The sequence below is a fragment of the Melanotaenia boesemani genome, chromosome 8, assembly GCF_017639745.1.
Source record: "Melanotaenia boesemani isolate fMelBoe1 chromosome 8, fMelBoe1.pri, whole genome shotgun sequence".
NCBI lineage: Eukaryota > Metazoa > Chordata > Actinopteri > Atheriniformes > Melanotaeniidae > Melanotaenia > Melanotaenia boesemani.
Genome location: NC_055689.1, coordinates 5,162,837 through 5,183,337, shown reverse-complemented (window position 1 = coordinate 5,183,337; position 20,501 = coordinate 5,162,837). Strand labels below are relative to the sequence as shown.

General features: G+C 37.4%; 1 protein-coding gene across 1 annotated transcript; it reads right to left on the bottom strand.

Moving 5' to 3' along the window:
- Positions 1–1,452: 1,452 nt before the first annotated feature.
- Positions 1,453–9,540, bottom strand: zgc:153115 (uncharacterized protein LOC768186 homolog). The gene is made up of 2 exons (XM_041992845.1): positions 8,781–9,540; positions 1,453–6,187 (listed from the first exon to the last, which is right to left on the bottom strand). The coding sequence occupies exons 1-2, from the start codon at positions 9,268–9,270 to the stop codon at positions 5,943–5,945; spliced, it is 735 nt and encodes a 244-aa protein (XP_041848779.1). The 5' UTR covers positions 9,271–9,540; the 3' UTR covers positions 1,453–5,942.
- Between the last annotated feature and the right edge of the window lie 10,961 nt (positions 9,541–20,501).

The window sequence follows — 20,501 nt, the reverse complement described above, 5'->3', positions numbered from 1 at the left end:
CAAACAAGATTTAAAGATCTAAAAACAAACAACACAATCTTAAACTCAACTCTAAAGAAACAGTTAGCCATTGCAGTGTATACTGGTATAAAGGCCCAATATCAAGATCAACAGTGTGGTAGCCTGGAGTCCCAAGCAACAGGACTTCAGTCTTTTCCTCATTTAAAAAGACATTTTAACCATCCAGGACTTAACATCTTCTAAACAGTTTAACAAGGAGTTTTTAGGAGTCTGGCTGATTCGCTTCAGAGGGATGTATATCAGTATATTGTCTGCAGTGATACGAGATGCCATGGTTTTTTTAAAAACCTGTCTAGCAGACATTGTTAAGATCATTTAAAAATGCCTGAAGTTGGATAAAACAGCTTTCTCCAGCAACTTGGAAAGAAACAGAAGGAAACAGAAAACTAAACAAACTCAAATCTATACTACAATAAAATCAATAATTTAAAAAAGAATAAAAAAACTAAATAAAAGAAAAAAACTATTAAAAAAAATAATAAAATAAAAAAAAAACTAAGTAACTCTGCCAAAGTGTCTCATTTGTGTCACTTTGCCGGTCCCAAGCCGGATAAAGGAGGAGGGTAACGGAGCTTTTAATTTTAGAAAACCAACCTTGAAGACTGTTCAGGGTTATGCTGTATAATTTAGGTTAAACAATATAAGCAGTAAGCACATAAAACAGATTGAGGGTAAAAGACCAGAAGAGAGAAAACCAACTACATACAAAGTTATACATAAAGTTTGTTCAAACTGTGCATGCATTGACTTAAGGAGTGATACTGTGTGATAAGGTGGAATGTAAGTCACAATGATTTCATTCAAACGTTATTCACTTTATTTTCCTCTTTTTTGTGCAAGTCAGTGTCTCACATGTGCAGTTAAAATTTTTGATGTTTTGAATTGCTTTGAATTGACTTTTCTTACTATTTATTTAATTCAGTCTTTTTCATTTTACAAAAAAACATAATAAAAACAAAACAAAACAAACAAAAAAAAAAAACAATAACACACACACACACATATATATATATATATATATGTATATATATATATATGTATGTATACATATATATATATATACATACTGGTATATTCCCAATATTTTCCATATACACTGCTCAAATAAAATAAAATAAAATAAAATAAAAAAAATAAAGGGAACACTTAAACAACACGGTGTAATTCCAAGTCAGTCAGACTTGTGTGAAATCAAACTGTCCACTTAGGATGCAACACTGACTGACCATCAGTTCCACATGTTGTTGTGTAAATGGAACAGACAACAGGTGGAAATTAAAGGCAATTAGCAAGACACCCCTAATAAAGTAGTGGTTCTGCAGGTGGTGACCACAGACACCTTCTCAGTTCTGCTTTCTGGCTGATGTTTTGGTCACTTTTGAATGCTGGCCGTGCTTTCACTCTAGTGGTAGCATGAGACGGAGTCTACAACCACACAACTGGCTCAGGTAGTGCAGCTCATCCAGGTAGCCAAGTTGCTTCCCTGTGATTGGCTGATTAGATGTTTGTGTTAAGGTGAAGCTGTGGCCGGTGGAAGGCCCACTAGAGGAGTAACCATTTAAGAGCAGAGCTAGCTTCTGGTCCATGAAGGCAGATTTGATCAAACAATTCTGTTACATACATGAACTCATCTTTTGTTTAATTTTTCAGTAAGAGAAGAAAAACCATGTTTGATGCTTTCTGACTGGAGTCACTTTTAGTACATTTCCACACTTCCTTTTTTTTGTAACACCAGTTTACATTTCAAGCATAAGAAGAAACACATAAAATTTAAGCTATCAACTTGAGAATTTTTATTTTGACAAAAAGGGAAAAAAAAGCAATACTCCAGCAGACATTGGATCCATTTAATATTAGTACTGTTTCATATCACAAAAAAAGGTTCTGAAAATAACAACTGAACCACACAAATGATACGGTTGTGATACATAATAAATTAATCAGCAAAATAAAGAAATAAGAACACGCTTATATGTCGCTGTCACACAGGAAATGCTGAAACTCCAATGCTCAAATTTTAAGACGCCTGAGAATATAAATATAAAAAACAGCATGATGCAGCAATTACTTAGTTCCACAGTTCCTCCTATTTCTCTGAACTAAAGCTTTGATAAGAGGAGTTTAAAAATTACATAAAATTTTATAAAAAATTAGCCATTGATTAAGAAAAAACATCCACATCTGTACAGTGTGCATATCTGAATTAGTGTGGCTTTTCCCTCCACTTAATGGGGCAGCTTAGCAAAAACAAAAAAATAATGCTCTGCTGTTACAAGCCACATTTGATGATATGAAGAAATAGATTTTGACTGAACTTTTCAACCAGCATGTTTAATTAAATGACAGTCTACATGTATTTATTTATACTTTGTATTTAAATGCCCCTTTTCAGCCTGTACCCCAGCCAGCAGTTGGGTTTAACCCTCTATTTTTGAAAAAATAGACTAAATAAAGTAGCAAGTAGAGGATATATCCATTTACTACGGAGATCTGTTGCTACACAGGTAGTAAAAATGTTGCATATAGTTAATTACAGAGCATCTCACCATTGAAAAGAAACATTTCTGTCAGACAGGTTGGATGGAATCTGTAGCTACTGTAAAAAAAAAGAAAAAAGTGAGGTATTTTGTGATTTAGCTTTGAAAGAATCCGGCGCTGCTTCCATCTGTGATCAGACGAAAGTAAAGATTTCCATATGAAAACAAATACACGAGATTACTGCATTTGTCCTTTAGTGAAAAACAGTCCAGGTGTTGAAGGCCACTGCCAGCAGCAACCAAAAACGTTTGAACTTCCAGAGAAAAGTTGTGTAGAAAACTTCAAAGCGCTGCATTCGCTTGAATGAGAGCAGCTCCCATTAAAATGGAAGCAATGATGAACTGCGGCTGTATACCAAAATGGTTAGACATAAAAGAGGAAGACATCTGCAGTTTCTGTCTTTGATCTTAGTTTGGAAGAGACAGTCAATAGATCTGGAACAACAATGAAACATGGTCAATCTAGGAAAAAAATAAAAATAAAAACGCTAAAAATCAAAAGATGTCCTGGATAACTAAGCAAACATTAAAGTAAACAACGAAACTAAACAAAACATTTTTTCTTTTTTTTTAAACAAACCATTGGTTATAAACATATAAGCAAAGGTCCACAGTGCTTGCATGTAGAAACAGTAACCTTTACACTCTTCAGCCAAACACACCTTTTGGAAAAAAAGTGCCATATTGCATGAGTTTCTGTGATACACTCACAAAAGGTCTGACTGTAAACATGGTGCAAAGCAGTTCTGATGTGAGATTAAGGCTTTTAGAATTTCCTGAAGTGTTGCCACTGAGATAAAAGGAATATATCCATGAGTGGGCCAAACGGTGTGGGTACCAGTTAAGAGAAATCAGACCTGGACTATACAGTACATGCACTCAAATTAGGCTACATTCACACTGCAAGTCTTACAACTCAATACGTGGTTGTTTCATTATAACTTAACCCTTTAAGTTGTTGCATATCATATTTGAGGCCTTTTCCATCACTTTGTGGTAAAAACTTTGTTTGAAACCCTGTTGTATCCAATCTGAGACCTGTCTTCTGCCCCCTGGTGGATACCTTTTGCATTGCAATAAATCTGACATCACATGGTAACAACTGGAGCATATAGGGAGATGATTTTTGTTTTAATTAATTTTGTATTTTAACACTTAGTTAAAAGGGGTCTAATTAAGACCTAAATTTTTTTTGCCCATTATTTCTTGGATCAGTCTTTAACAGGTGCATCTGCCATCAGACTCCCGCGTGACCCAGCATGCCACGTTTCCGCTTCTTCTGGCGCGGAAATGTGATGTCTGTCTCGCTTTGACGATGTAAAACTTGGATGAAATAGACAATATTTCAGATTGAGGATGCTTTGAAAGACATCAGATATGGATCTGATTTTCAACCACACATGAAAGTGAACTGGGCTGAATGTGAAGGACAAAAAAAAAAAAAAACTGTACTATTCAGACTATCAAAAAAAGAAAAGAAGAAAAAAAGTAAAAAGTCAGACTTAGGTAAATTTTGCCTGCAGTATGAATGTGGTCTTAAAAACAAGAATATTTTGGTAAACATGACAAATTATTGTCAAATAAATCCTCTTTTGTTCATAATATTTTCCTCAGATAGAAGTGATAACATTGATAACCATCTTGTTGGTGATTAAAATGTCCATAAACAAAGTTTTGGCCTAATTTAGTTTTCCTCAAAAACCATCTTATTGTAAAGGGTTTTTAGAAATTCAGCTTGTAAAAGTCGTCACTCTGCCGTTAGAAGAAATAAGAGAAACGTTCCCACATTCTCCCATCTGACCCCACATCCCAGAACAGTGAAGTGAATGCTTTCACTTATGAAGGCAGCAGGCTGAAAACTGAGCTCACCTCATGTCACCCCCCCTCTAAAAAACAAAGAAAAAGACATTTTAATTCCACTGCGTACACACTTTCCCCAGTTCTATCTCTAACATACACACCAACTCACACAGGCAATGCCATCCTATCAAGCATTTCTTACCCCTAATATAAAGACTACGATTCATCACACGTTACTTCTGCTGCTAGTAGCATTACCATTTCTCTACACTGAAAAGCTTAAAGCTTATATACATTTGCATCAAGATTAGACATAATACTGCTGCATATTATGTGTGAGAATTTTGTGGATGATCACTAACCTAGCCTTCAGAGCCCCGTGCAAACTGCTCTTCTACAGTGAAATTTGATCCACTTTCTGGCAAAAACAATGTTTGATCTATAGTTTAATTGGAAATAAAAATGGAAAAACTATATTAAAATTAATTAAAGGAATGTGTCACAACTAAATCCTAAAAATAAACAACTTAAATAATAAAAGAAAAAGCTTCTAGTCTTTGCCAAGCTACCTAATAACACAACATTACTTAAAGTAAATAAATGGTACTAAACAGCACAAAAACGATCTATAAAATGAAATGATCACAAGAAACCGGAGGACTTTTGGCTGATGATGAATGTGCAGATTTAAAAAAGAAAAAAGAAATATCCCTGGTACTTGTGAAAGTGTTTCACAACGAGGTTATGTGGTTGCATGAAATCTGTTTTGTGATTTTACTTATCACATCCTGAAATGAGTAAGTAGTAATAGAAAGAAAAAACGGTGCTGCCATAAACCTGTAATAAAAAATGAGGTATTTTGTGATTTATTTTGGTTAAAAAAATAATTTATTTTATATGCCAGCTGTGTTTTCTTGTAAATATAATAATATTGTGGTACAAAGCAAATTTTAGGGCTGTTGTTTTGGACATAAATGTTTATTATAGAGATTTTGCATGAAGTATCTTGAATGATAAGCTAGGCTTTTCTAATTCAACAAATTAACAACAAAAAAAAGTTTAGATTCAGTGTTAATACATTCTTATATTTAAATGCATTCTTCTACGTCTATGGGGTATAACGATCCTCACATTTATTATTTTGTCACTTTCCCTTGCATGTTAGTTTAATCGTGTTTTATGCTGGGCTTTTGTGAAGCTATGCAACAGTTTTCAGGGTTCGCTTCAGTTCAACATTTTATAAACACTACACGCTTTGACGCGTGCTACCAGGGATGCAAGCGGACGTGTGATAGGTCCAAAAAGTGTTGCCTTCAGGAAACAATGACTGGAATGAAAAAGGGAACATTGTCTAACCCCAACCCTTGTTGCTCCGACCAGGGGAGAAGGTAGTCTAATTAGTCATTTGTGTAAAATCTTGCCATGTGAGAACTGGTTTGCGTATATGCACATGTTGGAGTAGAACACAGCAAGGCTGAAATCACAATCGTTTGGATTTAAATGTAGCTGGTTAACTAAATACCAGTCTGACCTCCCCTAATTCTCTCAATCTTAGTAGGTCAGACACCTGCGACTCAAACCCTATTAATTACACATGGTTTGATCCGAAGCTGAAGATGCAACCTTGCTGCGTCTCAGCATGGAGGGCTGGAAGTCGGGGTGGCGGCGGGCGTGCTTGATCAGGTGGTCGCTGCGCATGAAGCGCTTGTCACACAGCGGGCACAGGAAGCGTTTCTCCCCCGTGTGGGTGCGGGTGTGGCGTGCAAGCTCATCGGAGCGGGCGAACTTCTTCTCGCAGCTGGGCCAGGCGCAGGGGAAGGGCCTCTCACCTGCAGCGAAGCGAGATCTGTTAACAACTGCTTCATTCAGCCTGAAACACCACGCTTAGCACACAACACACATCTTAGTAAAACTGCAAAAATATTCACTTCACAGTGACTTAAAATAAAAGCAACAAACCCTTTTATTTGAGAAGCTGAAAGCATTTGAGTGAAACTCCAGTTTAATTAGACTATTGTACACAACAGCTTTTACATTAATGTAGCTTAATTTAGACATTTTAGTGACATGATCAAAGGAACAGCACCAGAGTAGTCTTAACTCTTTAAACTCCACTAGATCCCTGGGATCCCTGAGCGCTGTCACTTATATTGTCAACAATTATCAAAATTAGTAGTAACTCTGTGAGGTTTTCCAGGAATGACATCCCTTCAAGGAACTTTACAATCCAGTGTTTGCAGTGTTTATTCTGAGACTATATTGTAAATCTACAATGAGTGATCCATGACAACATCATTATTTATCCCATTTTCATAATAGAAAAGATCACTGTCACTATTATAAATCTAGAAGACCTTTATTTTGCCATGGAAATTATGATGACATCACTTCCTGTCGAACTTTCCACAAATCGGAGAACTTAAATTTACAGTAACGTCCAATCAGGAGCAGCAAAAGATCAACAAGTTGGTAGTTCTGTAGTCACGTTTCCACTGAGCAGCCTGGTTCAGTTCGGGCCGGTGTGGTCCAATACGCTTTTTGTTGTGTTTCCATTATAAAGGCCTATACAACTGAACCATACCGCACCTTTTATGGACCCCCATCAGTAGTAGATCCACAGGAAAATGCTAGCGTACGGTTAAGGCAGAGCTACAGCTCTCTGACCATAAAACCCATCAATTGGTGGACAAAAAAAACACCACTGCCCACGACAAGTGCGTGGAACAACACCGCATGCCCAGTGGCGGTCCGACTTAAAGCAGGAACGCTCACCTGCGTTGACTGGACCATTCTAAATCTTCCAAACCGTACGGGCCCAAACTGCTCTGTAGAAACGGGACTTAAGTGTGTCTGAAAAGAAGAAAAATAATGGTCCTCTATGGCTTGAATAAAGCCAAAAAGACATTTTTGATGCAGTGGGCAAAAATTTATCTGAGTTGCTTTAGTGAGAATAGTAGGTAAATAATAGCATAAATACAATAAAAGCTGGAGGAAAAAGTGTAAATATGTAAATAGTTTCTGTTGTGTTTGTTTTGATGCCAGTAATTTTTTTTCACCTGAAAGCCAAGATTTGAGAAAATGATATGCAGACAAAAATTAAGTTTTATGGTGCTTTACCTATTGATACATTAATTTCACATAATTGTAGCCTCAAAATCTGACAACTGAGACCATCCTAAAAAATAATCTCTGGGACTGGGTTCACTAGGGTGAAAAATGTTTAGTTTATACAGGCATTTTTTACATGGACAAAACTGAACGGATAAAAAAAAAAAAAAAAAGCTTGTGGCTTGAAGCAAATATAATACACATATTTTTAAATTAATAAAGATTTTTAAAGGTTTCTGTCAAATTATTGGTTAAAAAAATCTCAGCTTGCATTCTTAGGTCAACAATTTAAAAGTTAAATTAAGCACATCTAGAAGTTAAAAACTCTAGATTAGTCTTAGCTTTGATGCCCTGCAGGCCACACAAGTCAAACCCAGGATAAGTGAATAAATAGGATGCTCGGTGCCATTTTCAGGATCACAAAGCATGGCCACGTTGTTGATACAGAACTCCCCGTGGGCGTTCCCATCACAGTTTCTTTTCAGCCGTTTCCTGCCCTTAATCCATTTGCGCCTGCTCAGTGACACGCTGATAACCCCCCCTAATTTAAAAATAACATGCACAATTCAGCTGGAGCGGTACAGCTCCAACTTTCCAGCATGGACCCGCCCATTTAAGATCAAATATAGATTTTTAGTAAGCTTTGCACGGTCTAGATGCGAGTTGAAGTTGCCTTAAGGGTTGGGTAAATTAAGGTGCAGCAGAGTATTTGTTGAGCCAACAACCATTGTGGCGAGAAATGCGTTGATTATACATGGAAGTGACGCAAATATCATCCTCACAACATCTTCCAATAATAATGTCTTTTCACAGGATAACTAGGAGTAAAGGGTTGTGTCTTGAGAAGAAATAACCAGCACCCCCACACTTGTTGCTGCCTCAAATCTGTCCAACTGTGAACTCAACGCTCCCGACGTTAAGGTTTCGTCTTACGTTCATTTCATATGCAAATCCAGCGGGAAGGAAGACCTTCGTCACAGGTTTTAACGTCCAGCCCAGTTCTTTTGTTAGTTTACTTCTTTGTCAGAGTCACTCCGTGTTTTTTTGTTTTTCCACTTTTTGTGTGGACACATTGTTGCACCAAACCGCTGGTAAAAGAGGCAAAAACTGCCATTTAACGTTTTAACGTTTGTTTAACCCAGCAATAACACCCAATTTTTATATATATATATATATATATATATATATATATATATATATATATATATAAAATGTGTATATATGCAGTGACAAAATACAGAAAAAAAACAAAGAGGGAGCAACGTTTAGTTTTGTCTGAAGCTAGCTAACTGTGTACGTTCACAGTTGTCGTACCTGTGTGTGTCCGGATGTGTGCTTTCAGGTGGGATGATTTCCCGTAAACTCTGTCGCATCCGTCAAAAGTGCACTGGTGCCGCTTCACGGGGGACCCAACTGCTCTTGCCCCCCTGAACGGCTGCTGTTGTCCGGGCACCGGCGTAGCGGAGGGGGTGATGGTAGGGGTGGTTGGGTCGGACAACGTGGTGTAACCGCTCTCACCGCCGCATGAGGAGTTGCTGCTCTCCGAGTAGGTCGACATGGGACGGAACTTGCTGTGCAAGTCGGTGAGGATGCCAGCCACCGTCATCATGTTCGTCCCTTCCAGCCTCATCGTCTCTCGCACTTCCCTGTCCTCGCTCGACCCGTCGGGATCCCCGGGGAGAAGGCCCACCATGGCAGGCTGGCTGGCGGGGGCGACCGGGGTGGGTTTGTGCAGAACGGGACCGCTAGATATCGAAACCAAACACTCCGCAGCAAAATAATCAGACGAAGCAGTCAAAGACATTGTTGACTACTCAGTTTCGTAGTTTCCAACTTGAAAAAATAAAATTACGACAGTTGGGGCTAACGACAAGGTTTTTCTGAACCGGACCTCCTTTTCATCAAACTCGACGAACAAGCTGTTTCCAGTTGAGTTTCGTAACCGCCATAAAACGTTTCAGTAGTTTAAAAAATACTTACTAAATCGGAGAAAAGGCACAAATCTGAATAATTATATGCTAATATCAGGCTAATACCACGGGCCCAACGTGCATGCCCCTCTCTGTCTGACGGTTCATTGTGTCTGAGCCTCGAGAAAGCCGGTCAAACCCACGCCCCCTGGTCCGGACTAAAGATGCATTCAAAAGCAATCGGAAAAAGCAATGTCACATCTATAATTCCAAATGTTCTTAAATGTACCATTTATATTTTATGCTTTTATTATTATTGGTATTACCATTTAATCCGGAATGGGATACATATAACTTAAATTTTAAACAGTAGATATGAATCCAACAGAAATACGTTCTCTGATTAAACATCGGATACAATCTGTACTTTAGATATATGAACACTTATATTTCTGCATTCTTAATGATATTTAGCGTAACAAGGGTATCAAACAATCAACCGAGACTATTTTATGCACTACATGATGGAATAAAATAAACTAATGGTCTTTTTAATTTTATTTATATATTTGTTTTTACAAAATGGAAATCTCTGAAGGCGATATTTCCCTGTTACGTGAAGGCAGCTTGAAGCAGGCGCAAGGAAAGCACGGGCGTGGACCACGGTGGCGGGTGAATCGTGGAAAGTAGGTGGCACTGTGCGGCAAGTTAATGATGGGGGGGAAGAGATGAGGATGAAAGGCCTGATGGGTAGTTTAGTTTAGTCTGCACAGCCGGAGACTGGAGGACGTGGCTGAGTGGTGGGATCCAAATAACATAATAATAATAAAATCATTACGTGAAATCAGCTTTTTTCACATCCTTTATTCTTTATATTTATCTATTTTTTATTCTACAACCCAACTCCAAAAAGCCCGGATGCTGTGTAAAATGTAAATAAAAACTGAATACAGTTAATTGTCAGTCTCTTAACTCATATTTTATTCCCAATAGAACATTAACAATATAGCAGATGTTGGAACAGGATGATTTTTTAGCTTGGTGTAGCATCTCCTCTTCTTTTAACATCTGTCTGTAAATGTCTGGAAAGTGAGGAGACCAGCTGCTGGAGTTTTAGGAGAGGAATGTTGTCCCATTCTGGTCTGATGCAGGATTCTAGCTGCTCTACAGTCCTGGACCTTGGTTGCTGGATTCTTGCTTCCATGATGCTCCAGATGTTGTGTACTGGTGAAAGGTCTGGACTGCAGGCAGGCCAGTTCAGCAACTGGACTCTTCTCCTGTGAAGCCATGCTGTTGTGATGGATGCAGGATGTGGTTCAGTATCGTCTTGCTGAAATCTGCAAGGTCTTCCCTGAAAGAGACGTTGTCTGGATGGGAGCAGATGTTGCCCTAAAACCTCCATGTACTTTTCAGCATTGATGGAGCTTCACAGATGTGGAAGCTGCCCACGCCATAGACACTAATGCAGCCCCATCCCATCAGAGATGCAGCTTTTCACCTGTCCACTGATAACAAGCTGGATGCTCCCTCTCCTCTTTAGTCTGCAGGACACAGTGTCCATGCTTTGCAGAAGGAATTTCACATTTTCATCCATCTGACCACAGAATGGTTTTCCTCTTTTTCTCAGATCGTTTTAATGAGCTTTGTTCCAGAGAAGATGGTGGTGTTTCTGGATCCTGTTCACACATGGCTTCTTCTTTGCATGATTTAACCTGCATTTGTGGATTTCAGGGTGAACTGTGTTCACAGACAATGATTTCTGGAAGTCTTCCTGAGTCCACGTAGTGATTTTCAATAGAGAAACATTTCAGGTTAATGCAGTGCTGCCTGAGGGCCCCAAGATCACCAGCATCCAGTTTGACCTTTGATTTTGTCCAAAGCACACAGAGATTCATCCTAATTTTCTGAATCTTTCGATGTTTTGGTGAATGCCTGCCCATCTGACAGACTCTGCCTCTCTGAAATCCTCCTTTTATACCCAGTCATATTACTGACCTGTTGGCAATTAACCTTATTAGTTGTCAAATGACGTAATGGACTGTCCAAGTTGTACCTTCCTTTAGCCAGCTAACTGCTGAGATAGGCTCCAGATTCCCCATGACTATTGGACTAAGTGTATAGAGGATGAATAAATGAATGAATGAATGAATGAATGAATGAATGAATGAATGAATGAATGAGTTGTCAAATGCTCCTCCAGTTTTTGCTTTTGCTACTTTTGTAGCTTTTTGTTGCCCCTGTTCCAACTTTGTAGAGATGTGTTGCTGCCTTAAAAATGAGCTAATTACCGCCGTCAAGGCAGAGGTTTGGTTTTGATTGGTTTTGGTTTGTCTGTCTCTTAACAACATAACTCAAAAAGTTAGGGGCAGATTTTGATTCAATTTTCATGAAATCTAAGAAACAAGTGATTCCGTTTTGGGGATGATCTGGATCACTGCCTTGATCCAGGCTTTTTCAAAGGGATTCTTTACAGGTGCAGGGCAGGTGCAAACATCTGCGAACATTGCTGAACTTTGTCATATCCGGGTCTTTCACCAGTGAAAACAAAAGGTTGCTGCAGTGTAAGACTGGATTTTCACTGTCACCCCTCAAAAACTTTTCTTTGATTTTCATAGTTTCCTGCTGCATTGTGGTTGGCTGCCATAAACGTAATTGTTCCACAGATGACAAGAGATTGTTCTTCAAACTATCAGAAAGACACAGAAGCCCAGAAAGATGTGACAACTATCCACCGGCTATCAAGCCTGTTAATGCCGACATCCTTGGAGTTCTTCAAAATATCCGACAGTGTGTTCAGATCATTTTGTGACTGGTGAGTGAAACATTTATCACAGTTTAAAACCTATGGTTGTTTTGTATAGATGCCAATAATTGTTACAGTAACAATGACAAACATCCGGTGGTTTTTGTGAAGTTCTTAATGTTTCTTGTTAGCAGCTCCTTCACAATGTGCCATCAGAGGGACATCAGGACATTCGTTCAGTCCTACGGCCACTAGCTTCACCTCATATCTTTTGCTAGTCTTGACACTGAGGGGATCAATATAACTGGATGAAGATATGGATCATTTTCAATCAAAAACCGATGGAGAAGACTTAAAACTATAAGAACAAGTTGCACAATTCAACACGGATGCTGGGATGATTCGGGGTCTGTTTTCACCGGCAAGCAGTTTATGATATTTGCGCCTGCTCATGGGGGGACAGGAATTATTTTGCCTTCAGAGCTTCTAACTCAAAAACGCTTGCCCGCAATCAGTTACAATGGCTTGACAGAGGTCTGCGTTCGCTTGAATATTTCTATTTTTTCTCCATCAGATGGTAAAATGTTTCAGTTTTAATATCTGATATATTGTTTATGATCTATTGGGAATAAAATAGGACTTGATGAGATTTACAAATCACAGCATTCTGCTTTTCTTTACATTTTAAATGGGTTTTTAAATCCATAACAATTAAACAATACACACTCTATTTGTACTATTTTGGAAAGTGTATGAATCAGCTTTCAACTCATTAGAAGATTGTATAGTATTGTGGTTATTCTTTAAATGGGCGTTGTGTATGTGTGTGGTTGTTTATCCTGCTTTGCAGGAGTTGCATGCAGCTATATACAGTACCTGTTTTGATGTGAACACCCGTTCAAGGTGTTCTCATTATTATTTTTTAAACTTATTTTCATTAATCTTTTCAGATTATATGTTCATAAAAACAACCACATTGATTACATCAACAAAAACAGAGACAAAAGGGAAAGTAAAAATAAACAAACAAACAAACAAAACAAAACAAAACAAAAAAAAAACCAAACAAACAACAAAGAGAAAACAGAAAACATAAACCAGGGGTGACAGCTGTAAAAATAAATGGAGCCTACCAACCTCCTTATTTCTCAAAGACACAGTCCCTAAATAAGTGTCCATTTTCATAATAGACCTAACGTCGTCTCATTGTTCAGTCTTTCCCAAAGTAAAACGTCCTTTTTTAATCCATTTATTTTTAATATTTGGGACATAACCCCTAAATTCCAAACCAGAATTTTCTTCTTCTCTTTTCCTGCATAATTACTCCAATCACTCCAGTATCTTTCAAATTTTGCACTTATATGTTGAAGAGAAAATGTCATTTTCTTCCATTACATGAATTTTGTTAACTATTTCCAACCATTCATGACTGGGATCTCTTTATACGACCAGATTAATGATTTTTTTTACTGGCCATCAGCAGTATTTGTTTTAAGTATCTTTTCCTTCCTATCATGTTTTCAGGTAACTTACCCAAATGAATAATACTTAAGGTCAGATCCAATTCAGATCCTATAACTTCGTTAATTTCCCCCACCACCTGCACCCAGTATCTTATAACGGTTGGACATTCCCAAATATATGAAAATGGTTTGCTGATAAATTACCATATTTTTTCCAACACTAACCATTTTCTATCATTTTTTTCCTTCTTCAGGATTCAGGAAATATCTAATAATTTTCTTCTAACCAAATTCCTCCCATAGATCTGAGTTTAAAGTAGTGAATTTGGATTTCCAAATATTTGTCCAGTCTTCATTAGATAACATCACCTTGGCCCCTTTCTCCCATTTTTATTTGATGTGACTTGTGCAACGTCCTTCCTCAGATTGCAAGGCCAAATAAATCTTTGAAATAAACTTATTTCTAGATGAACTTTTGTATGAGCTAACTAATAACTCTGTAAGGGCCATTTCAGATTCTGAATCATCTTTGGATTTTATATTTTTGTGAAAATGTCATATAAGTTGTGTAAGTCTTTATTGCTGTTTCTGATGATGTTATAAAATATGATATATTTCTTGCTCATTACTTAAATCTGTTGTCAATTTTGGAAGGTGGGAAATCTGCATGTCCTGGCCAACCCAACATTTGTGTCTTTCTCTCAAACTTGAGCTCTTTTAGTGTCTCGTACGAGATGCCTAAAGTTACTGAGATCCCATTACTTATCTTATCTTCATAAGAGATTTATCTCCCAGTAATGTGGATGGAGGTACCTTCAACAAATTCTCCTCCAAAGTTTTCCATTTAGCTTCATACCAGTGTAGCAAAACTCTCAGTTGTGCAGCTTGGTGATAACCCTTTAGCGAGGGTAAAGCCTTCATCTTTAGCCTGATTGTTTATGTCTGGAATTTCACTCTTGTTTGTTGTTTTCCCCAAATAAAAGATAAATTTTTTTATTCCACTCACTAAATTGCGTAAGTGGTAAAACAACAGGTAATGACTGAAAAAATAATCAATGTAATATATTTGTCTGGTATGATTATGCATATTCAGAGGAGTAGTGACCATCTGTTTGGATCTCATTATAATTCTTTTATAGGGACACAATTTGGTTAAATAATTGTGGTTACATAATTAGGTATTAGTATTCCCAAGTATTTAATTGATTTATCTCTTCATTTAAATTGGCACACTTTATAAATATCCTTTGACAGTTCATAAGTAAATGACAAAGTTTGGATTTTATACAGGTTTATTGCCGGTGTATGACCCAAACTAATCAGGATAGAAGTTTGGACAAACTTCTATTCACATTGGTGAGGGTCAGAAGGGTCATCTGCATATAAATAAATGTTATTTTTAATCTTTATTTTCTGTTTTTCCTGCCACAATTCTGTTTACATCATGATCTTTTCTAATAGCTTGTGCCAAAGGCTCTATTCAAAGAGCAGACTGTGTGGGGCTGAGTGGGCTCCCTTGTTTACAACCCATCTGCAGGGCTATTGGTTTTGTTAAATCTACATTTTTTTTAATTTTTTTTAATACAGAGCCTGTCTGATCTAAATCTATAAGCTTCGGGATAATATTTTACAATCTTTTAGCCATAATGAAAGCAAATAGTTGGTTTAAAACTTAAATAGGCCTTTATGAGCTGCATTCTGTCTTATCCTTACATGGTTTAGAGATAACTGAAATTAATGCCTGTCTTCAGGATGTCTTCAAGAATATAACATATAAAACAATCATTAAGCAGTAGTATAATAATTTCTCTATATATTTTATACCATTCAGCAGAATAACCATATTCTCATATTTTATTCGTTTTAATCTTGAGATAGCTTGGTCTGTTTCATCCTCTCTTGTTTTGGCTAATAGTATTTTATTCTGCAACATTCCTATTGAGGGTAAATCTAAAGATGTTAAAAAGTTAGACACTACTGGTAGTTCAGCTGCTGTAGACTGAAAGTAGTAATATATAATATACTTCAAATATGTTTTGAATCTCTTTTAATTTATAGTGCCTCTCATTTTTCTTATGTCTTCTTTCTTAAATATTTCTCACTACTTGAAGTTTAAGTCTTCTCCATTTTTTAATTTGGGGACAATTTTCATGAAATGTCTGTTTTAATGTTTTTGCCTTTTTTTCTAGCTGTATTTCATGTATTGCATTCAAAGTTTGTTGTGTATCTTGAGTCTGTTTAAATATGTTTGCATTATTTTGTTCAACATAGAGCATTTCTATATATTTTAGTCACTAAGTCAGATCTTGGATTTGTTTATCTTTCTCCTTTCTCTTCTATGCTGCCCAATTTGTTTGAGGGTTTAATTTCTTTTTCCCTTAAAACAAATCCAAAATAGTGTGAAAATTGACTTTCCAATCATCCACACATATCAATACTCCATCTACACTTAAAGACATTAAATCAAACACTTTCTTAATCAGATTGTTTTAATTTCCTGGTGGCCAACACCGACCATAAAGCTTCTTACTGTTACATAACGTACATCCTTATCACTACTTTGTGTACAAAACTGTAAATTCATTCTATTTTAAATCAATCCCCTGATCTTTCCCTTTTTATATATACATTATATATAATGTATATGTTAAAATTCAAATTTCTTCAACTTCTCATGTTCAAGGTCACTGAAATGCGTTTCTTGAAAAAATGTTATCTTGGTTTTCTTTTTTCATTTTAAAAGTTACTTTACTCTTTTTAATAGTATTACGTAACTCGTTAACATTCACGGTGACAGTTTTGTTTTGTTGATCAGACATTTTAAGTTATAACACAGTGAAATGTTCATATCTCGTATAAAACTCTGCACGGCCTCAACATTCACACAACTGTCTGCCAATTCACTCAAAACATAGAAAAGACATGAAAACAAAAGTGACTTCAGTCTGTGAAGCATACACATCGTTTCTGAGTTGAAGGGGGATGCTCTGTAAGCTACCGGTGCCCCTCCTAATGTCAGCTGCCACGTCTAACAGGTCGGAGCCAGAGAGTATTTTGTCCATATCTCAGCCATCATCCAGTAGCCTGCTAGCTTTCAAACTGTTAAACATCTTTGCAATAAACAAATAAATGACTCATGTCTGATGTCAGTACAAGTCTTCACTTTCATAAGAAAACCTTAATGTTTTCTGAGACCCAGCGTGTCCAGTGATTGGCTCAGTGAATGTTTGTAGCTCCAGTTTAGAAGGTATTTCCTGATTGGTTGCTGTGAGCAGAGTGGGACGCTGTGAAAAGCCCCCATACAAGCCTGGTCATTCAGTGGCTGTGAACAGTGCTTGGCTTTCATCTCTTTCATGCATGTGGAGGTTCTGAGGAAGCCGAACCTGCAGTGATTCTAGGTTGTCATGGCTGTGTTGCTGCTTGGTTATGCACGTGTGATATTAACTTTTCTCCTGCTTCGTGGTAAGATTTAAACTGTTGTTTTATGGTAATCTGTGCTGAGAAATCTCAGTGTGCCCTTTAATCACAGTTTATACATCTGTAGGTGTGTAGATGTTCAGCACAGATGATTAATAAGCTTTCCTTAAGAAGACTTGCAATTATTTTTTCTAACTGGATCTTCTGTTCAGGAGGCGTAGGCCTTGAAGTGGAACCAGATCTCTGTGATCCAAGTTGTGCTGGTAAGAATTTCATCTGTTGTATAGTGTAATGCATCACACACTTGATTAATGTTCATAGACCAGGGGTCCGATACCTGTGGCTCCGGAGCAGCAAGTGGCTCTCTGGACCTTCCACAATGGCTCTTAATACATGGCTACAAATGCTTAAGAACTAACTAATGTTTTTAAATCTAGATATAATAACACATGCAGGTTTTTACAATTCTTTTTTTTCATATAATAATTGCATTGAATTTCCGTAAGATAGTGGCACTAAAAGTATCAGTAATATTTTGTATCTTGTTGTATCTTTTTTTCTTGCCATTAGGTTGGAAACTATGGTTATGAAACTATTTTAATTTTTTTTTAATTATATACTCCGTCCAAAGAAGAAAGTCTGTCTATCCTCTTTTTGCAAGTTTTGTGTTTTTCTTTGTTTTAAAACCTAAAAATAGAAATAAAAATGTGATTCTTCAAAAATGACAACAAATGTCATATAGTGAATATTTATAAAAAATTTTAAGTTGTCTTTTTTCAAAAGGTTAGGTAAAATTTGCGGCTGTAAATGAGCTTCATTTAGCTAGCTGAGGGAAATATGGCTCTTTGGATTGTAAAGGTTGCAGACCCCTGTCATAGATAAACAGACAAGTTGTAATCTTCTTTTTTACTCTCAAGCAGTTTTACATTTTAAATGTGAACTATTCTGTATCCTCAGGGTTTCCTGTATCTGACTTGCTGTATCAAAAGAATGTAAGGTACACTTACAGGTATAGGACAACAGTTGCCACCACCCTTCATGGTTCTGGTGGTGGCAGGAATGGACTGGCTCTGGACTGCGTGGTTGATATTGAAGTGGTCTCCAAGTGTCACCTAACGATGCAGGTCAACTTTAATTAACTTGTTTATAAGTTGTTTATCTAATAAACAAATTATGCTGTGGTTTAATGTGCATGCTTATCCTACAGATAAGGAATCCACAGATAAAGCGGCTCTCCCCTCAGAGGGAACACTCTGTGCTGCGTTTGAAGAGTTTGAGGTAACACCCTATAGATTTCACTTGGCTTGTTGTTTTTTTTTTTATCCATTTTATCTTATTTTGCTTCCATTGTTTTAGTTGTGTCTGTGCTCTGTTGGAACGTTGGAATGCTGGATCATCTTGGAATGCTACATCTATTATTCTTGTGAATGAGGAACTTTGGTCAGATGCTCCACTTGTGTGTGCTGTCTGGTTTTTGGCAGGGGGGTGGCTCATCTGGTGTTTTTGTTTCCCAGGGAGTCGCTGGAGAGAACGCGCCTCAAGTTCTCCCTCCAGGGGGGAAAGGTCACGGCCCTCTGTCTCCAGGAGGGGGAGCAGGTGTGGGCTCTTAACGTTAAACGGGCTCTACTGAGCATGCTCCAGACCTCCCCCATGGTCACTGCACTGAAAGAAGAAAAGGAGGTGGGTTGATGGACAGTTTTTTCATTTCAGGCCTGCAAAAAGGTAAAATAGCTTTGGACAATGGAGTTTTTACTACTTTCTAATGCTGTCTTCCTATTTACCAACATTTTGAAAAAATCTGACAATGAGGAAGAAATTATAATTTTTTAAAATTCATACATAAATATCTTAAGGTGTTGAACAGGGGTTGTTATTGTTGCATATTTTGATAAATATTTTTCTGCATCAACACAGGAGGCAGGCCAGACCAGTACTCAAATTCTCCTCAAGCTCAGCTATGCCTTCAATGCATCTTTGCATTGTTTTGTTTAAAACATGCATGGTTATGTCTCGCTATAAAATCTCTGTATCTTTTCTGTATTATTGCTGCCAATCAAGTAAGCATAAATGAGCTTTGGAAGAGCACTGATAAAATCCCATACCACCACAAAACCTGGATTTTAGACTTTTCCTGACAACATTCTGGATGCTCCTTTTTGGCTTTGGGCTCATGAAGCTTCATGAAAAGTAATGAAAAGTAAACATACTCAATCAGTGAAGGGTAAAAATATAGGTAAAATATACAGATAAAAACCACAGGGTCTCAAATCAATTATATATATATATGTATATATATATATATACATATATATATATAGATGAGATTATGCACAGCAACTCATTTAATTAAATAATTTCACTTGAGTTACAAACAGTTATTTCTACTAATTTCAGTTTGCCACTGTAAATCAGACTCACGGATTATCAAAGTTTTTTTTAATAGACTTTTCTTGTGTTTCTTCCTCAGACTGACATTTATGGTACTTGCAGCACTAGGTATGAGAGGCAGGAACTTTATCTGCTGAAGACCAGGGATCTGAAAAAGTGCCATCAGCCCAGGCTGGCCAACTTCTGGCCTCACTCAGTTCCTATAACTGAAGACACAGTAAGTTTGTGCATTTTCTGTCTTCATTAAAGGTTTGGAGGCGTTACAGTGGTAGGTTTGATTGAGGACATTATTATGGGTTGATTGCAATAGTTCAAGCAACTGTTTTTATGTCAAATTTGTATATGAAAAACATAGTTTTTTTTCCCCCTATTTTCTGTTTCCAGTCAGTGCAGATGGAGCTACACTGTGTTCAGCGTCATGGAGTGACAGTGATGGAAGAGGTTAACTGTACTGAAGCTGTGTCTTTGGAAACTTGGTCTGGCACTTCCGGGCTAGTGAAGACCCAGATCATGTCCACATTACTCTTACTCAGAGCCCAGCCAGGAGCTTCTTCAGCAGAAGGTTAGCTTACTGTTCATCAGAACTTTTTCATTCCCCTTACTAACACCCCCCTTTGACAGCCATAGACCTCAATGCCTTCATTCCTTATTACTCCAGCAGAGTCCGTAAGTACTGGTGTGCTGACTGACCTGCAGTTTGAGGATGAAGGGGCTTCAAGGCTGGGAAAAACCAGAGCATCAACACCACAAGAAGTTGGTCAGACTGTCAGATTGCTATGCAGCCTCACCGCAGACCCTCAGCTGGTAGGCCACAAATGCATCAGTCCTTGATGTGCTTTACTCTGCTTTTAACTTTATTTAACTGTGAGGCTTTTTGTGTTTCGCTTTACCTACCTCATACTTCAAGTTACTTTCAGAATATGAATATATTAACATTGCTTTTACTCCGCCAGACCACTGATTGCTTGTTTGTATTTAGAGTCATGTCCTGAGTTTTTCTGAGGCTCCCGAGCCTCTTGGAAAGGTTAGTCAAACCCAATCTGGCAACTTTAATCATAGTCTATTTACCATACATGGGATGGATTTCAAAGGTACCAGACCCAGAACCCAACTG